At 38.5% G+C, this 25,425-nt stretch overlaps 3 protein-coding genes across 5 annotated transcripts in view; 1 reads left to right on the top strand and 2 right to left on the bottom strand.

The window, feature by feature from the left end:
* Positions 1–3,574, bottom strand: part of abhd8b (abhydrolase domain containing 8b) — an 11,253-nt gene extending 7,679 nt beyond the window's left edge. Inside the window, exon 1 of one of the 2 annotated variants that reach the window (XM_015041560.1) lies at positions 3,232–3,574. Coding sequence is in view for 1 of the 2 variants with exons in the window: in XM_015041559.1 (XP_014897045.1) it covers positions 541–563 (23 nt within the window). In the remaining variant the exon portion in view is untranslated. Of the gene's footprint in view, positions 1–540; positions 691–3,231 lie in introns of those variants that run through there. The other variant, XM_015041559.1, reaches the window with a different exon arrangement.
* Positions 3,575–4,782: 1,208 nt separating this feature from the next.
* dda1 (DET1 and DDB1 associated 1) lies at positions 4,783–9,296 on the top strand. Of its 2 annotated transcripts, none has more exons than XM_015041557.1 (5): positions 4,783–5,134; positions 5,560–5,640; positions 7,196–7,247; positions 7,546–7,607; positions 7,723–9,296. In XM_015041557.1, the coding sequence occupies exons 1-5, from the start codon at positions 5,126–5,128 to the stop codon at positions 7,828–7,830; spliced, it is 312 nt and encodes a 103-aa protein (XP_014897043.1). In that variant the 5' UTR covers positions 4,783–5,125; the 3' UTR covers positions 7,831–9,296. The 2 variants fall into 2 exon arrangements, with proteins under 2 accessions (XP_014897043.1, XP_014897044.1); XM_015041558.1 differs by having other exon boundaries at positions 4,786–5,134; positions 7,726–9,296.
* A 1,042-nt stretch (positions 9,297–10,338) lies between these two features.
* The window catches only part of ano8b (anoctamin 8b), a 46,902-nt gene continuing 31,815 nt past the window's right edge, over positions 10,339–25,425 (bottom strand). The window contains exons 7-19 of the mRNA XM_015041556.1: positions 24,752–24,879; positions 24,497–24,658; positions 24,261–24,413; positions 23,238–23,364; positions 23,095–23,150; positions 22,945–23,019; positions 19,681–19,928; positions 18,398–18,557; positions 17,936–18,325; positions 15,847–16,038; positions 15,581–15,712; positions 14,669–14,779; positions 10,339–14,389 (exon numbers count right to left, since the gene is read on the bottom strand). Of these exons, the coding sequence (XP_014897042.1) occupies positions 13,646–14,389; positions 14,669–14,779; positions 15,581–15,712; positions 15,847–16,038; positions 17,936–18,325; positions 18,398–18,557; positions 19,681–19,928; positions 22,945–23,019; positions 23,095–23,150; positions 23,238–23,364; positions 24,261–24,413; positions 24,497–24,658; positions 24,752–24,879 (2,678 nt within the window). The 3' untranslated portion in view covers positions 10,339–13,645. The remainder of the gene's footprint in view (positions 14,390–14,668; positions 14,780–15,580; positions 15,713–15,846; positions 16,039–17,935; positions 18,326–18,397; positions 18,558–19,680; positions 19,929–22,944; positions 23,020–23,094; positions 23,151–23,237; positions 23,365–24,260; positions 24,414–24,496; positions 24,659–24,751; positions 24,880–25,425) is intronic.

Raw genomic sequence — 25,425 nt, 5'->3', positions numbered from 1 at the left:
GTGTGTGTGTGTGTGTGTGTGTGTGTGTGTGTGTGTGTGTGTGTTTTTTAAACTTAGCTAAACTTAAACTTGGCTAGGCTTTGAACTTTTACACTCAGGTATCTATTCACAACTGAATCCATTGTGATTTTCTACGCATTTCTTACGGCAGCATTTGGCGATATAAATAGCTGCAGACGGTTATAACTCAGCTTGCTGAGTTAAAGCTGTCCACCATGTGATCCCTCTGCAGCAGTGCAGGCCGCTGAAGGGCTGCAGGGAACCAACCAGCTACTTTTGAATGATATTAAAGAGAATTGGATCTTTTCAGGAGTATCTGGACTCATAAAGTTCAAACAAAGAATGCAAATGAAACTAAATGGTAAATGTCCAGAAATTGCAATGACTCTATGTACAGTGTTAGTAATCACATGGACCAAATGAGTTTTGATATTTAAAGAAATGCAGCTAGCCACAAGTTTAGTTTCAGTTGTTTACTAGCCACAGAAACTGCAGCAGCAGAAAGGTCTGCAAGTCTCTCTGCAGGTGGCATTATCTTACCTTCCCGTTGCTCCACTCCCCATTGGAGGGGATTAAACTCTAAGTACAAACAACAAATCTCTCCACTTCATCTTGATGAAAAACAGTCACACCTGCTGCTGTTTCAGTTTCTGCATTTTTTTTTTACACTCCCATTCCATTTGCTGCTGCTTTTGTTTCAGGCACAATGTGTTGCAGCCTCTGCTTTGCTGGCTGATTCACACTGGCTATAGTTGGAGATCCCCAGGCTGCACAGGGGTGCTATGCAGAGCGGTGTGTGCTGTTTTACTCACAATAACAGGTAAAAAAGACTTGAATTTATTACAGGAATTTATAGGTGTTTTATCCAGCTGTCCGTTTGTGGTCTGTAGGTTAACAAATTGTTGTCTTAGTGACAATTTTATATTAATAAATGATCAAATAATGTTGCAGCTGATACCATCAGCTGCGACTCTTATAAATACTTGATCCCATTAAGACTCAAGTGTTAATTTTTTCTTTCTTAACGGTCCAGAATCTGGAGGTTGAAATCACAAAACAATATTATTTTCATGTGAATCTTTTCATTTTAAATCGCACAAACCATAAACAAACCCACAATGTTTTATTCAAACAACTGTGATCTGACTTTGAGGAGAAGGGATTTGTAACTAAAAGAGTTTTGCAAGCTTGATTCACAAGAAACGAATTACTTCCTTTAATTTTTTTTGGTTGTTTCTTCTCTTTATGTGGTCCTTCTCTCTCTACATGAAGGCTGCAATCTTTAGAGAACAACCATTTTATTTCTATTTTTAGGTTTTAATATAAATGTTTTTACAAAAAAAGATGATAGATTCAATTTCTTTCATGGGATGTTGATATTTGCACATAGTTTATACGCTAACAACAAGAGAAATACATTTAAATAAATACTATTGGTGCATTTAGTGACATTTGCTGTGAAAATTATTCAGTGGAAAAATATAAAAACTGCTAAAAACTTCATTTAATATGGATTTAAAAACAAGACTTGTTTTTATTTATCGTTTTATGCCAAAGTATTTAAGAGCCACTGTGGAAGGTCCAAAGAGTCACATGTTGCAGACCCCTGGGTTAAATAAGAATAACAGGATATGAATTGCTCCTACTTTGAAAACAGTCATTGAATATTTAATCAAAATGCAAAAAGAGGTGATTAATTAAAGACAAATACCTCACTTCCCACATTTTCCCAAAAGTTTTGGTTTTCCTCCCCATTAGCACCATGATCAGGAAAAGTTTTTTTTGTTTTGTTTTGTGGAGTCAGAGAGGTGAGGAAGTGAGGAACCATCCAGGGTAATCATAGAACTGAATCCGAAACAAAACATTTTTCAGCCCAACTGGCCTCTTTGTCCAGAACCACAGCTGCTAAGTGAAAGTATCAATGCAAGAGCAAAAATCCTTCCAGCTGCAGCAAACAAAACCAGAGAGAATAACTTTCCAAACATCCAACACCTCAAACAACAAAAACAAAAACAGAAATCTACAAAAGAACAAATCAGAACCAACACAACAAACAGGTTTATGTCTTTGTTTCTTTAGAAAATGGACATTAGTGTGATTTGTATTCATGATTAGATTAATTTAAAGACATATATGGAATTTCTTTCTTCCTTTCAATATATCATTTAGGAAGAGAAAGACTTTAATCTTACAGAAAATCTAAGATTTTTGAAAAATTATGAGGATAAATATGATGTTACTGTATCAATATTAGCAACTGCTGACACTATTCCTAATGCATTTTAAGGATATGGATTGATGCAATCAACATATTACAATCTGTTCAATTAGTAATGCAATTTATAAACCTTAATAATAGAAAATATTGAAACATTTTTGGTTATTTTTTACTTTGGTGATTAACCTCCATCATAGTGACTGAGCATATGGACCTCATTGAAAAATAATGTGGTGATCCTCATTTGTTTTACTGAGGTTTTAGTGCCTCTGTTGTTATTGGCTGTAAAAGATTATGACATAACAACGCACATGTTACACACAACCACTGCATGGTGTCCAGAAAATTAGCACAGGCTGCAACCTGTGTGTGAAATAAATGTAGACCTGGTTTGTAAAAGCCTAACAGAGTTTTTATTAAATATCACTTGGACTAATATACCAAAATCTAAAATAAACAGTGGCCTGTTTACAACTGGTAATTACCAGTTGCAGTAACGTGTTTATAGTAAACAAATTCCGCCTGCTTAAATTGGCTTAAACTTAAGTTAAAGTTCAGAAATGCATCTTTTTTTTTTGTAAAAACTGGAATATAATGTCTAATATACTTTTAGCAAAACTTTGAACACATAACAGACACAATGTGGGACTGAAAGCATGCTCTACACTGAGAAATAAATTAGTTTTTAAAACCGAGCTGCAGTGTTTTTGTTGCTTTGTTTGGCATTTTTCTACCTATTCACCTTAAACAGTGAAGCTCATTTGAGCAGAGCTCGCTGCTTTATGTTGCAGAAAATGAGGGAAGTTCCAGAACATTTTCACTCTAAAACATTTTTTTTTTCCCCAAATCAAATGCAATATTAAATTTAAATAATCCGCCTGTCTGAGGTAGTTTGCAGCTCTGCTTGGTTTGTATGCAGGAACCTTTCTCTTGAGTTCAAGCTAAATATTTAAACAACGAAAACTAAACATATTGATTTAAAAAATTACACCAAAGTGAAGGAGAAAGCTTACCTTTATCAAGGCTGTATCTCATAAAACCTCCTATGATCAAACTGGTGCCGCTTTCTTATGAAGCATCGAAGGAGAGCTATAATCTGTTGTAGCCAATCCAATAATCTAATTTATCTGGATTTCGCTGGCCTGTCGAGAGCAGCCACCACATGGCGGCCGGCCAGTGTGTGCCAGCAGACAACATGTCTTTCTAAGGGGCCAGAGATGCAGTCAAATATCAGAGAGGAGCTGCAGTCCTCCAGTTTCATACTGGGACATGAGTGAAGGCGGCTGGAGACGCTCCAGAGCTCTCCGTCTGTGTCAGAGGATTTTAAATCCATCTGCGTCTGGTCCTTGATGCGCGTGTGAAGAGCTGCCCCCTGCTGGCGAAAGAGGGGAAGACAGCATATCAAACTCATCCCTAGAGGAAGCTTGTGTTTTAATGTGGTTGCTCTGCCTTGCAGAAAGTAAGTTTTGGATTCAAATACCTTTTGAGCATCACTTGGCCTCCACTGACCTTCCTTCTCCCCGAAGAGCATCTCAATCTCTTTGTAAATGTGACATAATGTTTACTATGTTGTTTGGTGAATCACATGTTGTCCATCATGACTTTTATTCAACAAAATCAAATGTATAGAAAGTCTGATGTTGTAAAGCAACCAGACCCACCAGACTAAATACCTTGTTTCCCAGAATACAATGTCAAAGTATTTCAAATATTTTCTGTCAAATTCTTAAATATTTTAGCAAATATTCTTAATATTTAAAACTTTCAAAACCAATCTTCAAGTGGAATATAGATATGTAGAGCAAGGCTCGTGAAGTGAGACAAAGTCCCTAAGAATAAAATTTTAAGGAAAACATGTTATAAAATAAATCACTGTTGTCAGTATAAGGCTTCATCTCAGTCGCTGTTTCTAAATTTGTTAAATTCGTCACTATTCTTTTTTCTATAAATCATACTCTCAGAATACAACTGAATGACTTGATATTTCATATCCATCAAGTCAAAGGGTATTGATTTGTTATAAAACCCAGTTTAATGTCAAACTGGGCTAATGGAAATGACAAGTTGAAAACTAAATGCTCATTATCCGATTTTACTGAATTTCAGCTTCGTTGAAAAACAAAGTAGAGGCATACATAAAAACTATTTGCAATTGCAGCAAAGAAGTGGCTCTGCAAGATATAGTAAAGTCCCGGGGTGAGTACAAGAGTACACCACACTTTTCAGATTAAAAAAAAATACATTAAATCCTTTCATTTAACAATTAGGTTACATTTTGTATTTTACAATAAAACACATTGATATTTGTGTTTATAATTTGTTAGAATGTGAAAATGAGGTTCAAGAAGTGCAAATACTTCTGCAATTTGAGAGTTGAAGGCATGGGTCAGATCTTTTAAATGAGTGGAGCCAATTGATTCGGATCCTGCAAAGAAACGAAATTCCCATCACTACTCAACATGTCGAAGAGCGGGGCCCGTCAACAGGGCAAATTGTGATCTGGCTCCTGATTGGTTGTCTGGTCGAGCTTTTATGACGTGTTGCGCGAGTAAGCCAATAGCTGCTTCAAGGGCGTGGCCAAGTAAACATCCCTACCATTCAGCTATCATGTTAGCCGACGGAGTCATATGTAAATAGCTTTACGAGCTTATGGGATGTCAGCTTGGATTTATTTGTTTTATGAGTGTTGTATAATTTTTAGTTGACACCTGGATATCTATTTAAATATAATGGACACCAGAAGTTCTATGTGAAGGTCGTTGCTGTGTTTTGCAGTAAAATTCGTCAGGTTAGCTGCCTCGGTGGACTAGCCTATTAGCTATCGCGGCCATAACGAGCAGCACAACAAACACCGAGTCGAGCCCACGAGTCGGCGAGTCGACGTTAGACATTTCTGCCATCGTCATCATGGAGAAGGTACTCCTTGTACAACACGTTTGGTCCTTTGGCTTTTGTCTGAAATATAGAGAATATGTGATGGCGATCTGACTAAGTGTAGCTAAATGTTAGCTTGCTGGTTGCCACACCTGCTCTTTCTTTTCAGGCCAAACCGGCATTTTTGTTCTCTGAAATGTTCATGGTCAACTCCGACTCATATCGGTGCATTCAGATTTCAGGTCACAATTGATGTTTTAGGGACAGTAGCTGGATAAATGTACGTTTCTAGGTTTGTATAGAGGAGGTGACGCCCAGTCTTTGATCTAAAATATATGCTGATGTCCAGTTCTTAGACAATAATTGGGAATTATTCATTTACATATTTCAACGAAACGAAAGTAAAAGCGTCGATATTGCTCATAAAAATTATTGTTTTTATAATCATCTCTTATCTTTTCCCTCAGGCTGATTTCTTAAAAGGACTTCCAGTCTACAATAAGAGCAACTTCAGCAGATTCCACGCAGACTCAGTTTGTAAAGCATCAGTGAGTAATAGCTATTGCATGATTGTAAATGGATAACAATAGTACTCAGTTCTTTGATGTTTATGGTTCAATGTTAAATATAAAGTGTTCATTATAAAAATGCTAAGATTTTCCACCAGCAGCCTGAAGTTTACAGCTTTCACTCTGCATCATTAGAAATTTAATACTTTAAAATCCCTCAAATTATATTAAGTAACTCAGCACATCTTTTAAATCGTACACAAAACAAATTATAGCTCATTAATCTTTTTTTTGCATAACAATGTCATCTGCAAAATATTTGTCCTATGTTCTCTGATTAACATAAATAACAGCGATATCCAGCATAACATCAGAGAGGAGAAACATTTGATTTTCTGTTGTGTGTTTGGTTTTTAAACAACATATTCATTAAATGTATAACTAGGAGTCTTAAGAAACCTTTCCATTTTGGTCAGTTATTATTTATATCATGTTCAGGACAAAAGTTTGTCACACAGCTCTGTAGTTTTACTGGCTTTCACTGTTATTTCAAACGAAATGCAGAAATAAAAAATGTATAAATCCCATTACAGCAGATGTTTTATTGGAACACTAGTCCCTGTGTTTAATGGCTAAACAGGATGATTACATTAGAGTGAATATTGGGAAATACAATCACCATCATGTCAATGCATGACATCACTGTGGTAATGGATAAACTAATCTGTTCCAGCTCCCATGCATTTAGATCGCTGGTCAGTGACTCATTTGGCCTCTTGAATGGGCTGTAAAACCTGACAAGTATATATATATATATATATATATATAAACACAATCTACTTGAAGGTATTAATATATAATTCCTCTATACATAATTTCTAAAATTTGCATTGAAAATAAAATATTTCAATTTTAGTAATATGTTTAATTGCTAAACATATTTTTAGAAGGTGTACTAAAATACACGTCGAATCAAAGTAGATGTGTGAGAATAATCTTATGTACATCCTATTTCAGAAAAAATGCAGCCTTTTTTAGCAGATTTTTTATTTTATTTTTTCCTGGGCTCCCTTCCTTTTTTGGTCACATCTGTCAACCCGACTGACTACTTACTATCTGCAAATGAAAATATACAACATAAAACTCATGTGAAGGATGGACCGGCTTTTGTTTTATCTGCTGCGTTTATTTCCTCCCAGACGCCTTGTAAAGCTGCTCTGGGGCAACATTAGACTGTCATTGTGTACAACAGTTTGTTCATGCACTGTGTGAAATGACCATTATTAATGGCTGTTAATGTTCTAGTTGTATTGGAGAAAAAGAAATTGAGATTATTTTTCTCCTTAAACCCTTAACGTATAGTTATTCTGAGTAAATTTAAGGTTAAAGTTGAAGTTTTTGCGCATTTATCATACTACTTATGGTTAATGTACATTTATGTTGTAAATTAAGCTGATAGTTTTTTTTTTTAAATAATTCAAAAACTGTTATTCACTGCTTTGAAACTGAATTGGGAATTTGTTTTTTAAGTAAATGAGAATAACTGTTGACTGTTGTCTCTTTCTTTCTTTCGTCTTTGTGTTTTGTTGTGCAGAACCGAAGGCCGTCTGTTTACCTCCCAACCCGGGAATACCCTTCTGAACAGAGTGAGTCACAGGGAGCGGCTTCAGACTGGCTGCATTAGCAGATTTATTATAACACCCTGCACTACGGTCACAAAAACACTTGAATAATCAGTTAAATTTTAAAGAGTAGTACCTGGCTGCAGGGGGGGATCGAGGACAGGTTGAGGTTTTGTTGACTGAGGGAGGAAAGAAAAGAAGTCAGAGTGATAATGATATAAAGTTTGTGGAGTTGTTAATCTGTGCATTTATTACATGTGATGATATTATGTTAATTTCCTTTAAGAACTACTAACCTGATCTTCCTTATTTGACGTTGCAGTTATTGTAACAGAGAAAACTAACATCCTCCTGCGTTACCTGCATCAGCAGTGGGACAAAAAGGTGAGCAAGTGTTTTCATTAATACCTTCTTCTAAAACCTAAGTTTATATTAATATTTAAAAACTTGTCTTGTTATGACTGGATTATCGCTAATGTGTTTGTGGTTTTGTTTTAAGCAGAATGCAGCGAAGAAAAGGGAACAGGAACAAGGCGAGGTGGACAGCCCGGCACCGCCGAGGAAAATCGCCAGGACAGACAGCCAAGAGATGAATGACGACTCATAAAGTGTGTGTGTGTTTGTGTTTGTGTGTGAGAGGATCAAATGGCATGTGCACATACAGGGTGTAGCCTATGTGAACTGATGAACACAGAAAGTTAGGCGAACCTGAATAAAAATACGTGGTAGTTTTGAAAAGAGGTGCACTGATCAGGATTTTCCTGGCTGACTGTGTTTAAGATCGAGTCAAAATCCATCATAATGTTTTTGTTTTGGCTCTTATTGACATGTCGACTCCGCCCCGTGTGAGACTGTACACCTGTGAGCGTTTGTATGCGTGTGGCGCTGTGGATGCGTGTCGTTCTGTTTGCGTGAAGCGTGTGAGTGTTAAAGTGTGTAGAGTTGAGATGGAGACACACTGGACAGAAAAAGCTACTTTTACAAACTAAACCTGTGTAGATCCGCTCTGATCCACGTGAATGTTTTGTTACTCTTAATTTTATTACAACTCGTCGTTGTTGAGCTTCCTGCCAGCCGCAGTGCCCACTCTGTTTCACTGCCCACTTTTAACCACACGGGGGCGCTCCAGCATCTCTGAAAACTCCACAGAACCAAGAAAGCACTGTGACAAAGAGCACAAAGTAGAGCCATTTCCTCCAAAATTCCCCATAAGATGCGACTATATTCATATCTGTGTTTTAATCTGGGACTTGTGCTCGTAGGATTTAGGTTGATTTGTCTGAGATGCATTTTTACACCTAGCATCTCGTTGATTATGGCTATAAAAATGTGATTTTCTTAAAGGAAGGAATTCAGACCTGTAAAGCACAGATGGTAAAAAAAAAAAATTAAAAAATCTAATTACATGAAAGGAAAGTTGTTTTTTTGTGTGTGTAAATAGTTACCATCAGAATTATCCAATTAAGTAAGTTTGTGTTTTCCTAAATAAATAAAAACACACCCATGGATGCAATAGGAAAGGAAGCACCCTGATGCCCAGTGGACGTTCTCTGGCTTGCATGTTGTTGTTTTCACTGCTGGATGTTTTGTTACAGAACCGAAGGTATCAGCCTAGAGGCCTTACAGCTCGTCATCGTGGTCCGATTCCCTTTAGCTGCCCCGGCTTGGCCGCGTTCCGCATCTTCCAGTCTAGGAAGGTTTTTTTTTCACTTTGAGATCTGGCATGAATTATCACAGAGTGGGATTCAAAAGGGATATTTTAGCGTTTTCAGCCACAGAATGCACATGGAGCATGGGAAGCAGCGTTCTTACTTTCAGTTCATTCTGACGTCATAAACCGCTACACTGCGATGAAGCTTCTTGTTATCACTGCCCAGCAGAGTCACGTCGAAGCCTCCTGATGTTTTATCAGCAGATGCAGCAGTGTAGATATCCATTTTTTTTAAATCATAAAAACATGATATGCTTCTGCTCTGATAGACTGTTCAGCTCCACATTAGGCCTTGCTCCCATACTGTGTGTTTGATCAGATGTTCCTTTAAACTTTGCTCAAATAAAGCTTCACTGAAACTAGATTTTGTCACGTGGTTCTTAAAATGTGAATCTGAATCTCTGAAAAAAGATAATTAAATTAGATGTGAAACTGGGCAGACCGATAGGCAATGATAAAATATATCTTATATTTAACAATTCACTGTGATTTATTTTGCAATTTTGAATGGTTACATAGTCACGTCAATAAATCAGAATAATCAAAAGTTTTACTTATTACAATTAAAACTCATTACATACCGAATAGACGCAGGATGTATTTCATGTGTTGCTCAGTATTTAAATTAATCTTCCCATGCTGAAGAAAAGAAACCCCATAGTATCATGCTGCCACTACCGTGCTTCGTTGGGATGGTTTTGGTGTTTGTTGTCCACCACATTAGCATTCGATTTTATTCTTTGAAGGAATTTTTTTTTCAAGTGAAATTTTTGATAGTGACTTTAAAGTAAAAAAAAAAAAAATCAATTATCTTTTTAAATCAATTATAAAAGATAAATTCAACACCAGATTTTCGAATAAAACTATATTTCTTCCATATTTACTAATCACCCAGGCTTTCCCAGGTTGTCTAAAACCCCCACCCAAAATTTTAGAATTTCCAGATATTGAACAAATAGAAATAATTTTGGTGATCAAAAGTGAAGTGGAAGAAAAGTTCAAGTATTTTTAATACTTTTGCCAGACACTCTTATCTACTACCAGTAAGATGTTTTCTAATTGTAACCTCTCTACAGAACCCTAAGTGTTTATTTTTGATCATCATTGAATCAGTAAGTAATATATTTCATTAAACTGGAATATGTGTTCACTTCTTCCTACTCCTTTCAAACAGAACAGTAGTGGTAAACAAAAGAAAAATGCCGACACATCATTTTAGTACCGACAACATTATGTACTGTAACTGTTTCAGCTAAACAAACTCCCAACTCATAAAATGCATTTGAAAAGAGTTTTATTAACTATTCTTTTCAGATTTTACAAAAATATGACAAAATAAATTAACAGAAATAAATAATCCCATTTCCCAGTATTTTTCTTTAAAAGACTGTTTTGTTTTTTTTCTCTTTTGTACATTGGAAGAGCGTTTGATGTCGTGTCAGTGAGGCTGCGATGAAACATCTGATTTTTGAGGTTAGGGTCGGGTTTTAATGAAGCTGCGTTGAGAACCTGACCCGTTCACATCCGACTCAAATCCCAGAACGTGACGCATTTGATAAATCCACTCGGCCCAATCGCACTGATTTCCTGTTAAAGAGGAAGAGGCTTCCTGTGAGGGACGTCAGAGCTCGACCCGATCAAAGCCAGCTTCTGCGACTCAGGCTTATCAAAATCCCTCATCTGTTCTAAATTTCCAGCTGCCTTTAATTTATGATGAAGAGAAATTATTTTGATATTTGTTGCTTGAACGGGAAAAGGTGGAACTGTACATAAAAACTTGACAGCTTCAGCAAACAGCCCGATCCCAGCCTTCTGCCAAAACACGTGTACAGATGATGATGACGAAGGGACTCGAATGCATCGTGCTGTTCTTCATCCCTGAAATCCAAATGCAGCAAACTGGGAGGGTTTTTTTAAATAAGACTGAGCTCAGCTACATTGTAACATCTACGTCTTGTTTATGTTGTTGCACCGACTCTCTTTAATAATTCACATCCCAGCCTTTTAACGACACACACAAAGACAGAATATGTTCCTCTCATCCCGGGAATTCCTATTTTACATTTATAATGAACAGCTTCCAGAGAAGTTAAAGAACACGCTTATAGTACTGATGCTGCAACATGGTTTACCCTCTTGTGTGGTTTTTTTTTCTGTATTGCATTAAATCTTTTTTTATTTACTCATTTCAAACTGGTCTGACAAGGCAGAGGCAACAATAAAACACATTAATTCAACAGATTCAGTGAAGATTCTCCATAAATAAAGAAAAGAGAAGTGAAGAAAGGCGGAGATAGATGTGCTGCTCCATGTCGATCTACAGTATCTGCTTCCACTCAGTGTTATTGCCAAAGTCCTTGTTGGAGGTGAAAGTGTGTAAATGCATAGTTAATGTTTCCATCTGTTAACCCACAGGACAGTTCAGTGGCCTTTGAAACATGTGAAATGTGTGTTTTACAGTGTAATGACTCCACCAAGCTTTTCCATCTAAACCTGTGCTGCTGCTGCATCCTGATGCCCACAGAATGGTTTTATGGGTAAATGTTTATTTTTATAAGCTTGCACCACCTTCTGGAAACCATGAAATAATGACTTACTGTTTGCATGATGATGAGTTTACATAAAGTTAACTGAGCAGGTTAAATGATAATAGAGCACTGTGCAAAAGCTTTCTTAAAAGCCTCCTTTCAAATTTTAGGGTTCTGTAAACAAAATAAAATACCAACTAAACCAACTGAGGCATAACACTCCAACAAGTTCAGGGAATACATCTTTACTTTTTTGTTTTAACAATTTTCTTCTTTCTCTCGTTAGCGTCTAAATCTGCTGTAGAATACTGTACATCTCAAATTAAAAACCATAAATTGAAAAATATTACATGTAGTTGGAAAAGTCAATGGAAAAAACTGGTACTGTACTGTAAAAACAAAATGCATGGTCAGTGTTTAACAATCAGAACTGCTAAGAGCAGAGATAAAACATCTCCCTCCACACTTATTGGCACTGCGTTAAAAAAAAAAGCCTTGAAATACATACATTTATCTTTTATTGCAGTAATTTACTGAGAAAAATACTAAAATCTAACTTATAGACATTAGTAATAAAATATTAATGAGTTCCACTTTGTAGTTTTTAATGTTTTTGGTTTTGGACTTTTGTTTCCCTGGGGTATTAATATGGTGTGACACAGGTCGTTTTCTCTTAGCCAAAGGGGCAGGTGGAGGATCCAAGTTAATCTTGCCACTGTTCAAAGTGAGGACAAAGGGAATGAAGGCAAAAATAATAATAAAAAATCTCTAGAGCTCATTTAAAAAACTGCATCTTACGATCGTCAAGTCTAAGAACAGAAATTATGGAGGAAAAGGAAATACCTTTCTTGTCTTTTTAGCCTTTTTAGCAGCAAACATTCTAGTTCTTGAAACAAAGAATGAATACTGTTTGGTACAGTGGAGGACCTGTGATGCTGGGGGTCCGTCTTACATCTAATAGCCTTGTGAACTTTGCTAAATTGTATCATGAACATTAAAATACAACAAACATTTTGTGATTTCTGCAGGGAACTGAATGTGTCAGTCAGAGGACGAGGTAAGAGCTACTGAAAGCCTGCAGGGGGCGCTGAGGAGATGAAAACGTTTTCTTAATAGGGGATATCTAAGATTTGGGTTTTTTCTATAACTTTTACTGAGGGATTATTCAGCTTTAGGAAACGATTCATTCATTTCAAAGCTTCATCACAGCAGGAGAGAACAAGTGTGGAGGGAGCAGTAGATACTAAAAAGAGAAACGTTTTTGTGTAACATACTGTAGTGAATCACGCTGGAATCAAGCTTCTTGTTGGGGTTTAGTGCAACTTTCTCCTCTTTACCTCTGGACTCATTTTGCCTCGTCTGGAGTGTGTGGAACGGAGTGCCATCTGTGTTTACCCGGTTCGCTACAGGCATCATCCATGCTCCACTTTCCCAAACATCACCTTCAGCCACTGCCTCTAAATTTCTCCTGGGAAAAATGTCGGTACGGGTAATTTGACTTACAAAGCTCTTTACTTTGTGATTTTTTAAAATCTGTTACAGAAAGGGAAGGGAACTAAACGCTCAGACGTCACCTCTGCTTTCAAAATAAAGCTGGTGATTTATGCTGCGACTGCTGAGAATCATTAAAACACTGACTGATATTGCTTTTCCATTTATCTGCTTCGTTACAAAAGAGAAGGGCCCAAAAAATTCATTACAATAAAAAAAAGAAAGATAAAATATTTACTTGTGTTGGGAAGGATGAAGTCTGGAAATCGTTCCATGTTTGTTTTTAACCCCTATCCTTTCACAACTGGCTTTTTTATTTGTTCATTTTTTTCACGTGAGGCCACCAAGATGCTTACAATTTCTGACTAAAGGAAATCAGGAAACATAGCTTTCTGTTTTAAAGGCTTAAAATAGTCGAAACGCAGCTCATGCATTTCTTTACGTATTGCAGACAAGGAAGAATTTGAGTGAATGTGTTTTAGTCGGTCATGACAGAAGGGCTTGCGTCTGTCGTACAAAGCCAGATTATTTTTGTCTCTCTGCAAGAAAGCAGACCGGAACAACAGTCATCTTCCATCCGATTCATCTTTTCCTGTTTGCTTCCCTCCACACAAACAGGAACTTTTCGGGCCTTTTCTCACAGTAAAGCACATCAACTCCGGCTGATATGTAGTTTTCCTCCTCCGGAGCTGCTAGATTTTCGAACTGGCCGGGTCCAAGTCTGCAGCATGTCCGTTCTCGGATCCCTCCCCCGGAGGAGAAGGGATCTCGTCGGGAACACCGTTCAAGTCGGAGCGGGAGGTTTGTCTTTCCGATGACGACCCGTCTCCGGGTCTGGGCGGCGGAGCCCCGTTCACACACGCTCCCCCTTCGGATTTTCCAAAGTTAAACAGTTTTCCAGGGTTGAAGGCCTTACTGGGTGACTGAGAACGCTCCTGAGAGCTGCTACCTGATGATGATGAGGATGATGATGATGCTGCTGCGGCTGTGTTGGTGCTGGCTGCAGCAGATGCGGCGGCGGCGGCGGCTCCCTCCTTCTTGTTCTCGGGTGACTTGAGGAACTTGAAGCTGAGGAACCCGGGGAGTTTGGGCTCGCTGCCGGTGGGCGACTGCGGGGAGCGCGCGCCGCTGGAGGAGAACTTACTCTGCAGCGGGATGATCTGCTTCAGCTTCATCACATTGTTGTTGGCCAGCAGGGAGCTGGGCCTCTTGGGTTTGTCAGAACCGCTGGCCCCTCCTCCTCCTCCGCCGCCGCCGGAGCGAGATTTGCTCCCGTGATTTTTGTCGTGGTGGTGATCCCCAGACGAGTCACCTTTGTTGTCATCCCGCTCCCTCTCCCTGCGAGCCATATGCTCCGCCTGCCTCTGCCGCTCCTCTTCCTCCCTCTTCCTCCTCTGCAGCTGCTGGTAATGCTGCTGCGCCTGCCGCTCATGCTTCTGCAATGAAGAGAAAAATAAAAATCACATTAGGTGTTTACTAGGATCAGCACTAACTAACGCTCTGCTCAAATTACAAATCCCCTCACTGCAGGAAGACGTCTGCAGTGCAGTTTTCCTTTTTATGTTAGGCTGTAAACCTTTTCACTTCCAAAATTTAAAATAAATCAGGTGTAAAATAAACATTTTCCCTCCACATAATGCTGAAGTGCTGCAGTGAAGGTGCCAGCTGGACCTCAACAACTCCAATCACTGCCAACAAATTGCTTCCTCCTTTACCTTAAAAGCCTCCCTTCGCTGGTAGTCCAGTTTCGCCATCTCCTCCTTGACCCATGTAGGAATGTCAGGAATGGCCACATGGATGACATACTTCAAGAGAATCGCAAAGTGCTGAAAGAAACACATTTAGAAGAAGATTCCTGCAGTTAATGTACCATGTTTGAATTAGACACCAGAAAGGATGATAAAGCCTCAACATAACATTTACTTCAGGTAATTTCTGCACCAAAACCTGTGGACTGTGAAAGTGTCCTCCTGGTCACGCCTGACTTCCTAATCAGGCCAGGACGGAGCTGCAAGCTGTTCTTGTCTTTCAGATACAAGCAGCCGCAGCGTGCAGAGCAGACCGAGCTAAAACTAAAGAATCCTGACTGGAGCAGCAACTTAGAGATATACAGAACTTATGAGAGCAATTTCATTATATTATGTCTGAAAAGTAATGAGATTTTACTAATCTTTTCATTTTATTATATATAAAAACATCAAATAAGGTGTAATATTGACATTTAGGAAGATATATTGGTAGAATTATTATATTAGGGTATAATACTGTAGAGCATTGATTAGTCTTTGCAATCACTGTCAACAGGGATCAATAGCATCTTTAAAGTGGGAGTGTGATTTGCTATACTACAGCTGAAGAAACATGAAGAAACATCCAGGAAAATGCATTAAAATAGTTTTGTACAAAAGTTATTCTTAGTTATTTTAGCAATTTTTTTATATATAAAATTATTAGAATCCTTTCAAGTCTTGACTTTGCTCTACCCACAATCAGGTTTCAACCACACCTTTGGAACAACTGCATAAAATAATTAAAACATGTTCACATTTTAAAGTCTTAATTAGGAATGTGTAAATGTTCTGTGCACTTATAAAAAGTAGTATTAAACTGTGTTTGCTCTTTGGTACCTCCAGGATGACAATAGAGATGATGGCCATCTCCGGACTGAGCCACGGGAAGAGCCGCTGCAGCTGACCGCACTGACCAATCAGGTAACAGTTCACTATGATGGCAATCAGGCCCATGGCTTCCATCGCCGTCTGAGAAGAAGTAATAAAAAACTCTGTCATGTTGTTTCTGCTTGCAAAAATTGAAACTTTTATTACATTTTTTATGCAATTTGCAAGTTAAATAAATATTGTCATACTTTAGCTCTGGACTGAATGAGCCTCACCTGCCACTGGCCAATGCTCTCCACTCGGAGTCCGAACGGCCTCTGCAGCCCGGTGCACAGCTTAAAGGCATCGCTGCGGATCTCGATGATGTTGTTGATGAGTGCACACATGGCAGCCAGAGGAAAGGCAGAGGAGAAGAGAACCACGTAGCCAAACTGGACAAACATCTCCTGGTAATCCTGGAAGGTGTCCTAAAAGACAAGTGAAACATTCATCTCTTTATTTACTATATAGATAAAGTTCTTGGTGACAAAGTTCTGAATATTTTGTAATGTTGATGAACTGTCTGTGCAGCTAAAATATGATTGTATAATATATGAATGCATAATGAGTGAAAGTGTAAAAGTGTTGTTTTAGGAACCAAGCAAGAAAAATACACACATTTTTCTGTTGTAAGCTTTGTATTCTTCTCTGTTTTCAAATAATTTTTCAGTATTTTGTTAAATTAACAATCATTTAACGGTTTTTCTCTTGTTCAATGCCTTCTGTCTGACTGGGACTTCAGGCGAAACTGAACCTAGACGACTAAATCGGACATAATTGCATTATCGACTGAATGTAGTTTAATGTGCACTGTCCCTTTAAGACAGGTAAAATAAATAACAAACCAGAGTAAAAACTGCATTATTAACACACTGCTCTCCCACAAAAGAAATCTAGCATGTTGCACTAATATTTTGAGAAGCGTACTTTTCTCAGCCAGAAGGGGGCGTGCCAGTTCATAAAGAGGTTTTCACATCCGACGCTAACACACCTGACTCAAATGAATAGTTAATGACCAGGTTTTTGCAAAACTTGCTGACATGCCGAGAGAGTAGCTGACCTGATTCAGGTGTGTTAGAGCAAAAGTTACAGGACAAGTGAAACTCGGGCCTGGAGTTACTGAGATCAAATGTTTAATGAAGCTATAATATATTTTTAATATCTTTACCTAATTTGACTTTTAGAATGCTTTCTCTACATTAAAGCTGCAGTATGTAACTTTTAACATATTTGTTGGAACTGTCATGATGAGAGATAATCTGTGAAAAAAATCGAGCTCCTCTGCCTTCTCCTATAGTTTTGTGGTCATCTACAGAAATACACATCAGGAACAACCAATCAGAGCCAGGAGGAGAATCTTAGCGCTGTCAATCACCCTCATGTATGCAATGTTCACACCTGCTATAACACAGCTGGTTCACCACAACAGAGCCTGACAGGAATGCTAAGACTAGTTAGCATGGCCACCAATGAGAACAAATAACAGTTGTAACAGTAAGTTGCTTCTCTGCCATTAGCACACTGAGCAGCACATGCAGGATGGTGATTGACAGCACTAAGAACCTCCTTCTGGCTCTGATTGGTTGCTTGATGTATTTCTTCAGATATTAGCGCTGGGAGGAGGTGGAGGAGCTGAAACTTTTCAGATGATCTTTCTCTTATTAAACTGTCACGACATGCTGACAGTTTTAACAAATATGTTAAAAAAACATATTTTTGTAAAAGTTACAAACTGTACCATTAAAGACCCCTTTAATACATCATTACTCATGGTTTTGTTTGCTAACCAAGCTTGACATGAATGATAAATTTCCCTTTGTTGCTGTTGAATTGAATGAAAACCTAATTAATTCACACTACAGCTAAATTCTGACTCCCATTCAGTTAATCTTATAATGATGGAAGATGAGCTGCAGTAAATAAACAATAATAACAGGAGCGTAACATAACGGTGTTGCTGGCAGGCTGCCTTAAACTCTGACAGATTTCTGGTTTTTATTGCAGGACCTGAACCTCTACAGCACATGTGTCAAACTCAAGGCCCGGGGGCCAAATCCGGCCCGCCATAACATTTTATGTGGCCAGATGCATAAATAGAACTGTCAAGATAACAGGACTTAAATATTATTTTATCAATCAAATCAAAACAGCTTTTACCTGTAAAGTGTGAAAAAATGGTTGAAAGCAGAGACAGCTATTTATTAATATTTTAATAGTTTGTTAATAGATTTTATGAATACTTTCTGCCACAACCCGCCCTTTGAAGAGACTTATAATCTCATATGAACCAAAATGAAGCTGAGTTTCACAACTGTGCGTTCTTACAGCGTAGGTCTGCATGCAGCTCTCCATCTCAGCCTGAGTCAGCGTTGTGCGTTCTCTCTCCTCTGGAGGATCCATCCATGACTCCCGTTTGGTTTTAGGCTCTGTCCTCTCCACACTCTGGCCTCTTCTTCTGTGACGCAGCGACGCGGCGCCATCTGAGGCAGACGGCAGCGGGGCGGCGCTGCCTGCAGTGGCTGCAGCAGCAGCACTGAGCCCCTCGGCGCTTCCCCCTCCCGGGTCCTTCACATCATGGATTCCATTATCATCGTCGTCATCGCACATTTCAAACACAGAGGCTGGGTCCATTCCTTTCTCCACCATGGTGGGGCTCCCTTCCTCCAGGAAGCTGTTTTCCATGGGGACTCCTCCACAGGCCGGCCTTCTGTCCACCTTCAACACAGCAGCTGTTGTTATTTTTACTCTCACAAAAAGTTAAAGTTCATCTGACGCTCCGCTCTGTACCTTCTCTATAAAGCTGACTTTCCTCAGCTTCAGGCCGCAGTCTATCACGTTCTCCTCCTCTGTCTCTCCTTCGCTGAACCTCCCGCTGTCAGCCTCGTCCCGCTCTCCTCCCTCCTCCTCGTCAGGCACTCCACAGCCGCCGTTCAAACACTTCTTCTCCCTGCGAGGAGTTAAATGAGCGGTTACGTGTCGGGCAAGCTGAGAGTGTAAGCAGCTCGCTGGAGCTATTCTCTAAACGTCTGACAGGAATGAATCATAACAGCAAGCGGCACAATGGCGGAGGAAGATGGAGTGAATCCGAGCAGATGTGAGAGTAAATGATTAGTGTCAGTTACTCATCTGCACGCTATAGTTTCATTTAAAACATGGGGGTCCAACGTGTGGCATGAGGGCCATTTACGGCCCCTGGTTGCAATTCAGAAATAATACAAATTTAGAAACATGTTCATTTACACTCACATGTGAAAATGGCTGCAAATAGATGCACAATTGTACAACTGGACATCTTTAAAAAGCAGAAGTGGAGCCTCCTGCACAACCAACAAGAATGTAGCAAGTGGTTTCAGGATGGTAAGTCAACAACAAAACAATTGTCTTTTCTAGCAGCCATTGCATAGCGCATAAAGCGGAAAATCTGCTGACTAAATGTGCTGGAGCTACATTTGGGTTGCTAGGTAATGGGCTGGGCTTCACTGGGGTTGCTAGGTGATTTGTGATGTTACATTCTGGAGATTTTTGAAACAGCTGACTTTCCAGACACCAGAAAATATTAATGTATTGCCAAAAATAGGTTGGATGTTTCTTTTAGCACTTGAGCTGGTTTTAGAAGCAGCTGAGACACTAATGGAAATACAAAAACTTGCAAAATGTGAATTTTGCCTAATACATCCATTTAAAATATAAAATATTCATCTTTATACTTTTAGCATTCTTTTGTAAGGCTGAAATCATTTCAGCTCCATTCACAAAGTTACCTAAATCCTGCTTTTATTCTTCTGAAGTGACTACGGTTTTGCTATTTATTTTTCAATAAACACCTGACATATTTATTTTAACAAGAAAAATCTGCAAAACCCTTAAGTTTTGACTCTACAGTAGTTTACAAATATCTTGCCCACAAAAGAAAATCTGACTCCTTAATTTATTCAATTAAGGTATTACAGTTTTTATTAGAAAATATGACAATGTTTTGGCCCTCAAGACCTTTTGACTTGACAATTTTAACCCATATGACAAACGGTTTGGACACGCCTGATCTAAAAGCGAATTTTGATGGAGCTGACCTTCGTTCTGGATTCCCCACTCCAGGTCGTGTGCCCCTCAGTCCGGGTCCAGGCACGGTCGGGTCCGTTGGCGAGGCCTGGACCTTCCCGGCCGCCAGCCGGGCGTATTTGAGCAAGACGGAGAGCAGCAGGTCCCACACGGCTCTCAGCGACAGCTCCCCCAGCTTGTGGCGCTCGTACAGGTAAGGCTGCAGAACCTCCTTCACGTTCTGAAGGAACTGGCGGATGATGAGCAGAGTGGCCAACATCTGGCAAGAAGAGGGAGAAAGTTTGTTTTTTTTACCAAGAGAGGAAAGCAGAAAACAAAAGGAGTTTTCAAGGTGTCAGATAAAGGCAAGAGCTTTAGAAGAAAGAGCAGGATACCACCATGAGGGAAATTCACCAAATCTAAAATCAACCAAAAGGCAAACCATAGCAAGAAGAGAACATTTACAGCATCAAAAAGAGGTTTACATACACCTATCAGCTTGAACTTGATAAATTTTTTGTGTTTAATTAAGCACTTAATCTGGTCATAAAACAAGAAACGTGTTTGATGTTTTCATTTTTGCAAAACAAAACCTTCGCAGTTGCAACTTATTTGCTACAGATAACGTTTCTTTGTTTCATAATCTCAGCAATAAAACCTCAAGAAGTAAAAAAAAAAATTATCTTTATTAATTTAGATGAAGAATCACTAACATGGAGGACCACAACGGGGCCCACCTGGGTCAGAGGGGTGGGAGATATGGGCTTAGAATATTATCACAATATTTTGTGGTACAATTGTGATAATGATTTAAAAAATGATGATAAATTATTGCTTACAATATAGCTGTGAATGTATTTGTTTGATTTATTTCACTAAATTGAAGACATGGTGAATGCATTTAACCATATTTTAAATATAATGATATTTGTTGATACCGTTACAATTTTCTCCAGACGATGGAGGAAATTTTTAAAATAATATTTCAGATAATGCTGTCGTTTTGAGGAGGTTTTGTTCAACATTAATTTGAATTTATGAAGAAAGTCAGAATTGAAAACTATGAGAATTTTTTTTTACAACAATTGATAAATGATATAAATGATCATTCCTATTCGGAAGTTGTCTGAAAAACAGATGGTCCACAAATTACAAAAGGTTTTGTATTAAATGTGTATAAAAATCTAAATTGCATTAAATCTCTGGGAAGGAAACAGGATCCATTGGTCATATGAACCACAAGGGATCCACATACAAATATTAGTAGGAGACCGGTAAATCTTGCAAAAACACTACTAAAACTGCACTAAACTGCCCAGTAATAATTGTTTTACTCATTCCGGACAATATATGTAAACAGAAATGCTTACATGGACAAAGGCTCACACTGTATGTATGGTAACATTTTTAAGGCTGGTGCAAAGGACAGCAGACTAAAACAAACTAAGCCTCAATAAATTCCTGACAGAACTTGGATACAATGTCACATCCAGTTTCTAGGAAACTGAGGAAAGGAGCTTTGTCCTTTTGTTGATACCAGCTGAAACAGCCAGCGCAAGCGAGTCGCAAACAGAGTTTAACAAAAGAGCTGACTAAAGATTTTCAGATATATTGTTTTTACTAAGAAGCTTTCTGTTTAATTTTAGAGTCGCGATAAATTATATTTTCAGCTTATTTCACTTTCTGCTTACTGAGTGTTGGGCATGAACTTCTTAAGTGAGTTTAGCTCAACAAATATTGGAATGAAGTTAATTGTAGAGTTGGGAAGAAGGAAAACTATGCCAATCCAGTTAAGAAAACAACAGGATCTGCAGACTGTAAGGGGTTGCAATAGTAAAAGAAGCAAAGATGCAAATGAAAATGACAGAAACGAAAGACCAAATGTCCCAAAGACCGTCACAAATATGGAAACAAAGTGGAAAACATCTTCATACAATGACCTCAAAGAAGAAAATCAAAAAGGTGTAATGCTACAAGATGCAAGAAATGATCATGGCAAGTTTGTAGACTTTTGTTCCTAAAGCTACAAAGAAACAGAAGCTTAAAGTACAAGAATACAAGAAAATGTCCAAAACATAAAGCAACACTGAGATATTGGCTGGAGCTGACCAACCAATCAGAAATCCTATCATATTTCTGACTAGTGAACACATCTCTGCTATGTGGCACAAACAGCAAAATGTCTTTAGTGTGGACACTGTTGCTGAGTAGAGAAGCTACAGTTAACCCAAAATTATTCATACCTCTAGAAGGTTTAGATTTAAAAGGAAATGAGACAGGCCTTGTCCTAAAAAAATAAAATACTGCAAAAAGAGTATAAAGTTTGGAAAACATTATTTATTTTGTTATATTTCGATGAGAAAGTGTAAATTATCAACACCCTTCTCAATAATGAAAGGAAAAAACTTTTTTTTTAGCTGTTATAATGCCTGAACAGGTTTTTGCTCTTGTGCTCATGAAGATTTATCTTTAGTAATGACCTTCTTGAATGATATCAAGTCATGATTATGGCAGTGCTTTTCTAAAATCTAAAAACTACTTTCAGTCAAAACACATATGTTAAAATATTATTGTAAGCCTTGATCTGTCAGGAGTATGAATAATTTTGGGTTTAGCTGAAGCAATTTTCAGATGCTTTAAGATTTTTAAAATAAATTCAGTGGAAGAAAGAAGCTATTTAAAAGGAAAATGTATTTCCTCAGACATCCTCGATGTCTCAGATCATTCAGGCTGCAAGAGAGCAAGACTTTAATCAGATAACAGGAACGGTGAATGGATTATCGATAGGTTTAAGGGGTCTCAGCGATATGTATCTACCATCTTCAGTAAAAAGATACAAAAACTGTAGTTTGCCAACCAGGCGCATATTTGCAACCGTTGCATCTTTAGCAATAAAGTTTCCCAGCACCAACAGACAAACCAGAACAAAGCAGAGGTGACAGAGTGAGACAAAGTGGACCTTCAGTCCCTCCAGGAGTCAATAGGAGTCATACTTTAGACTTGAGCAAAGCTCTGAAGAACCAGGGCACTGAGACCACAATCATCTGGATCTTGAAGAGGATGTAAGGCAGCAGATTTTCCCGGACCTGCCGCTGCAGACTTCGCAACAGAGACAACACCAGCAGCATCTTCCGCACAAAGACAAACATGGATGGATGGATGGATGTATGGATGAATGGGCGTGGATATCAATGCGAGGAGACAGACACAGCAAAGCATTTAGAGGATAAAATGATGCTAGCGCACACTGTGTAAGCCTGTGTAATGCTTGAAGCAAATATGGGGTTGTTTCCTACCTCCTTCAGACGCTCCATGTCTTTGAGGTAGAATCCAATGTAAAAAAGGCTGAGATAAGAATTTACAAACTGAAACTGCAAGAAAAACAAAAGAAAGGTGAGAACAACTGATAAATACTACATGGAAAAATTAGACAGATAATTACTCACAAGAACCATTTTGATGATGAGATTTTTCTCATAGGCACTCTGGAGTCTGTAGTTTTCTACAGAATGGAGGAGCAGACTGTGTTAAGCTCAGGAAACATCAATAAAGCTAATTGTATTGTGTTGACCAGATGCTGGACTCTCACCCATGTCGTTGAGCCAGCAGGCGATTTTCCTGTACACCTCGTCACATGCACTCACAGTGATAGCAAGCATGATTTTAGGGATAAAGCGAGCCAGCCGTGGCATTTCCTTGATCCCCATCACAAACTCCTGCAGCAAAAGACATTGATAGATAACTATTGTTATCTATCAAACAATAGTTATCTATTGTTTGATAGATAACTATCAAACAATAGTTATCTATTGTTTGATAGATAACTATCAAACAATAGTTATCTATTGTTTGACAGATAACTAAGCAAATATGTCAGACTAAACTAGTACGGCTAGCTTAGTTTCGGTCAAGACGATAAGAGGTGCATGTACAAATGAATCACAAAAAATTATAATATCAATGAATTTATTTTATTAATTTAATTTAAAAAGGGAAATTCATAGATTCACTACAAATAGTCAGTAATTCCAGCAATTATTCATTTTACTTATGAGGAGATACAGCTTATGATGAACCAAACTCGCTTTCTCAGAAAATCAAAATAAAACCATCAATAAAAATTAGTTTAATTAGAGAAACATTGTCATAATTAAAATTATGTTTGTGAATTGTATAATGTATCATGTTTTACACTGGATTCATTCATTCACATTACAATTCATTGAGCTGTTCTTGTATTTTGCAGGTTAAACAGTCAGATTTTAGATTATTTTTGATAAGGGGCAATTAACCATGAAATAATAAAGTATTAGTTTAACGTACATCAACTTATAATTTTATTTAATGAACATCACTGACAATTATGTGATTAATTAAATATTTAAATAGCTATAGATTAATTATTTTCTCCTCTTCCTACATTTTTAGTTAATGCTTACTTTATATCTAAAACATTGGCATGTTGTTTGACGTTTAATACACTGCTGGACTACAACACCAATCTTCAAATTCAGCTACAAAGCTACAGCTTGGTGAGCTGAGACCAAGCATTTTCAATTCTTAGCACACATTTGCTACATTTAAAATAGCAGGAAAGTAAAGAAAATCTGACCTGCAGCTCAAAGCAAATAAGCATGACGAGGAAGACGAAGCAGAGGCAGAGGATACAGATGGGCAGGCTGACCAGCCACCTGAACACCCGCCTGCGCCACGGCGGGTAGTAAAACTCCTCACATCCCGTTATGGGGCTGCAGCGCTTCACTCCCTGCACACAGAGAGCATTAAACAACTCAAAACAGCAGGGAGCCGCGGTTGAAACGGGGAGGAATAAAATCCAGCCCCCCTCACCCGAAACTGAGGCCGCGGTTCCTCCAGTGATTTGGAGGGCGTGTCCAGCGTTCCCCATTTGTACGCCAGCTCGGCTCCCCTCCTCTTCCACCGCTCCAGGAACAGAGTGGCCCACACCACATTGAACAGCGCAAACACCACGCAGCAGATGTCACGGCTCGTCTGGGAAACACAAACAGATGCATGTTTGTGGCAGCAAGCAGGCAGCGGTGTCTTCCCGTTAATAATTCAGGCCACCAAATGTTGTGTTCTCACCTGATCCGACTCTGTGAGCATCCACAGCACAAAGCCGATCACAGCAGGATACAACATGGAGGTGGTGTAAAAACCCAGCCAGGCAAAATACATCGCAATCTTCACCCCAAAGTAGTCACAGATGTCATCTGTAAATAATATGGAAAGAACAAGCTGAAAAATGAACTTAAAGGTTCATAATCCTGTTTATCCTGAACAGAATTATGCAAGCATGATTTTAGGGATAAAGCGAGCCAGCCGCGGCATTTCCTTGATCCCCATCTCAGACTCCTGCTATTTCTATTTTTATTTAAAATTGAAAGATTTTAAGCAAAAATCTTTTTTCATGGAGCGACTGATGGATGGACGGATGGAGGAATATTTATTTAGATAGCTGGATGGATGAATGAATAATTCTATGAATCTATGGATGGATGGAGATAGATGATGGAAGGATGGATGCACGGACAGATGGAAGGATGGATAATTGCATACATCCACGGATGGATGGATGAACAGATGGACACAAAAAATGGATATAAGGATGTAAGGATGTAAGGATGTAAGGAAGGAAGTCTGTCTGTCTGTTTGTATGTCTGGATGGATGGATGGATGGATGGATGGATGGATGGATGGATGGATGGATGGATGGATGGATGGATGGGTGGATGGATGGATGGATGGATGGATGGATG

This window comes from Poecilia latipinna, unplaced genomic scaffold, assembly GCF_001443285.1.
Source record: "Poecilia latipinna isolate Pla-1442-1.1 unplaced genomic scaffold, P_latipinna-1.0 Scaffold557, whole genome shotgun sequence".
NCBI lineage: Eukaryota > Metazoa > Chordata > Actinopteri > Cyprinodontiformes > Poeciliidae > Poecilia > Poecilia latipinna.
Note: the sequence above shows the minus strand (reverse complement) of the source record. Positions and strands in the feature narration are given on the sequence as shown.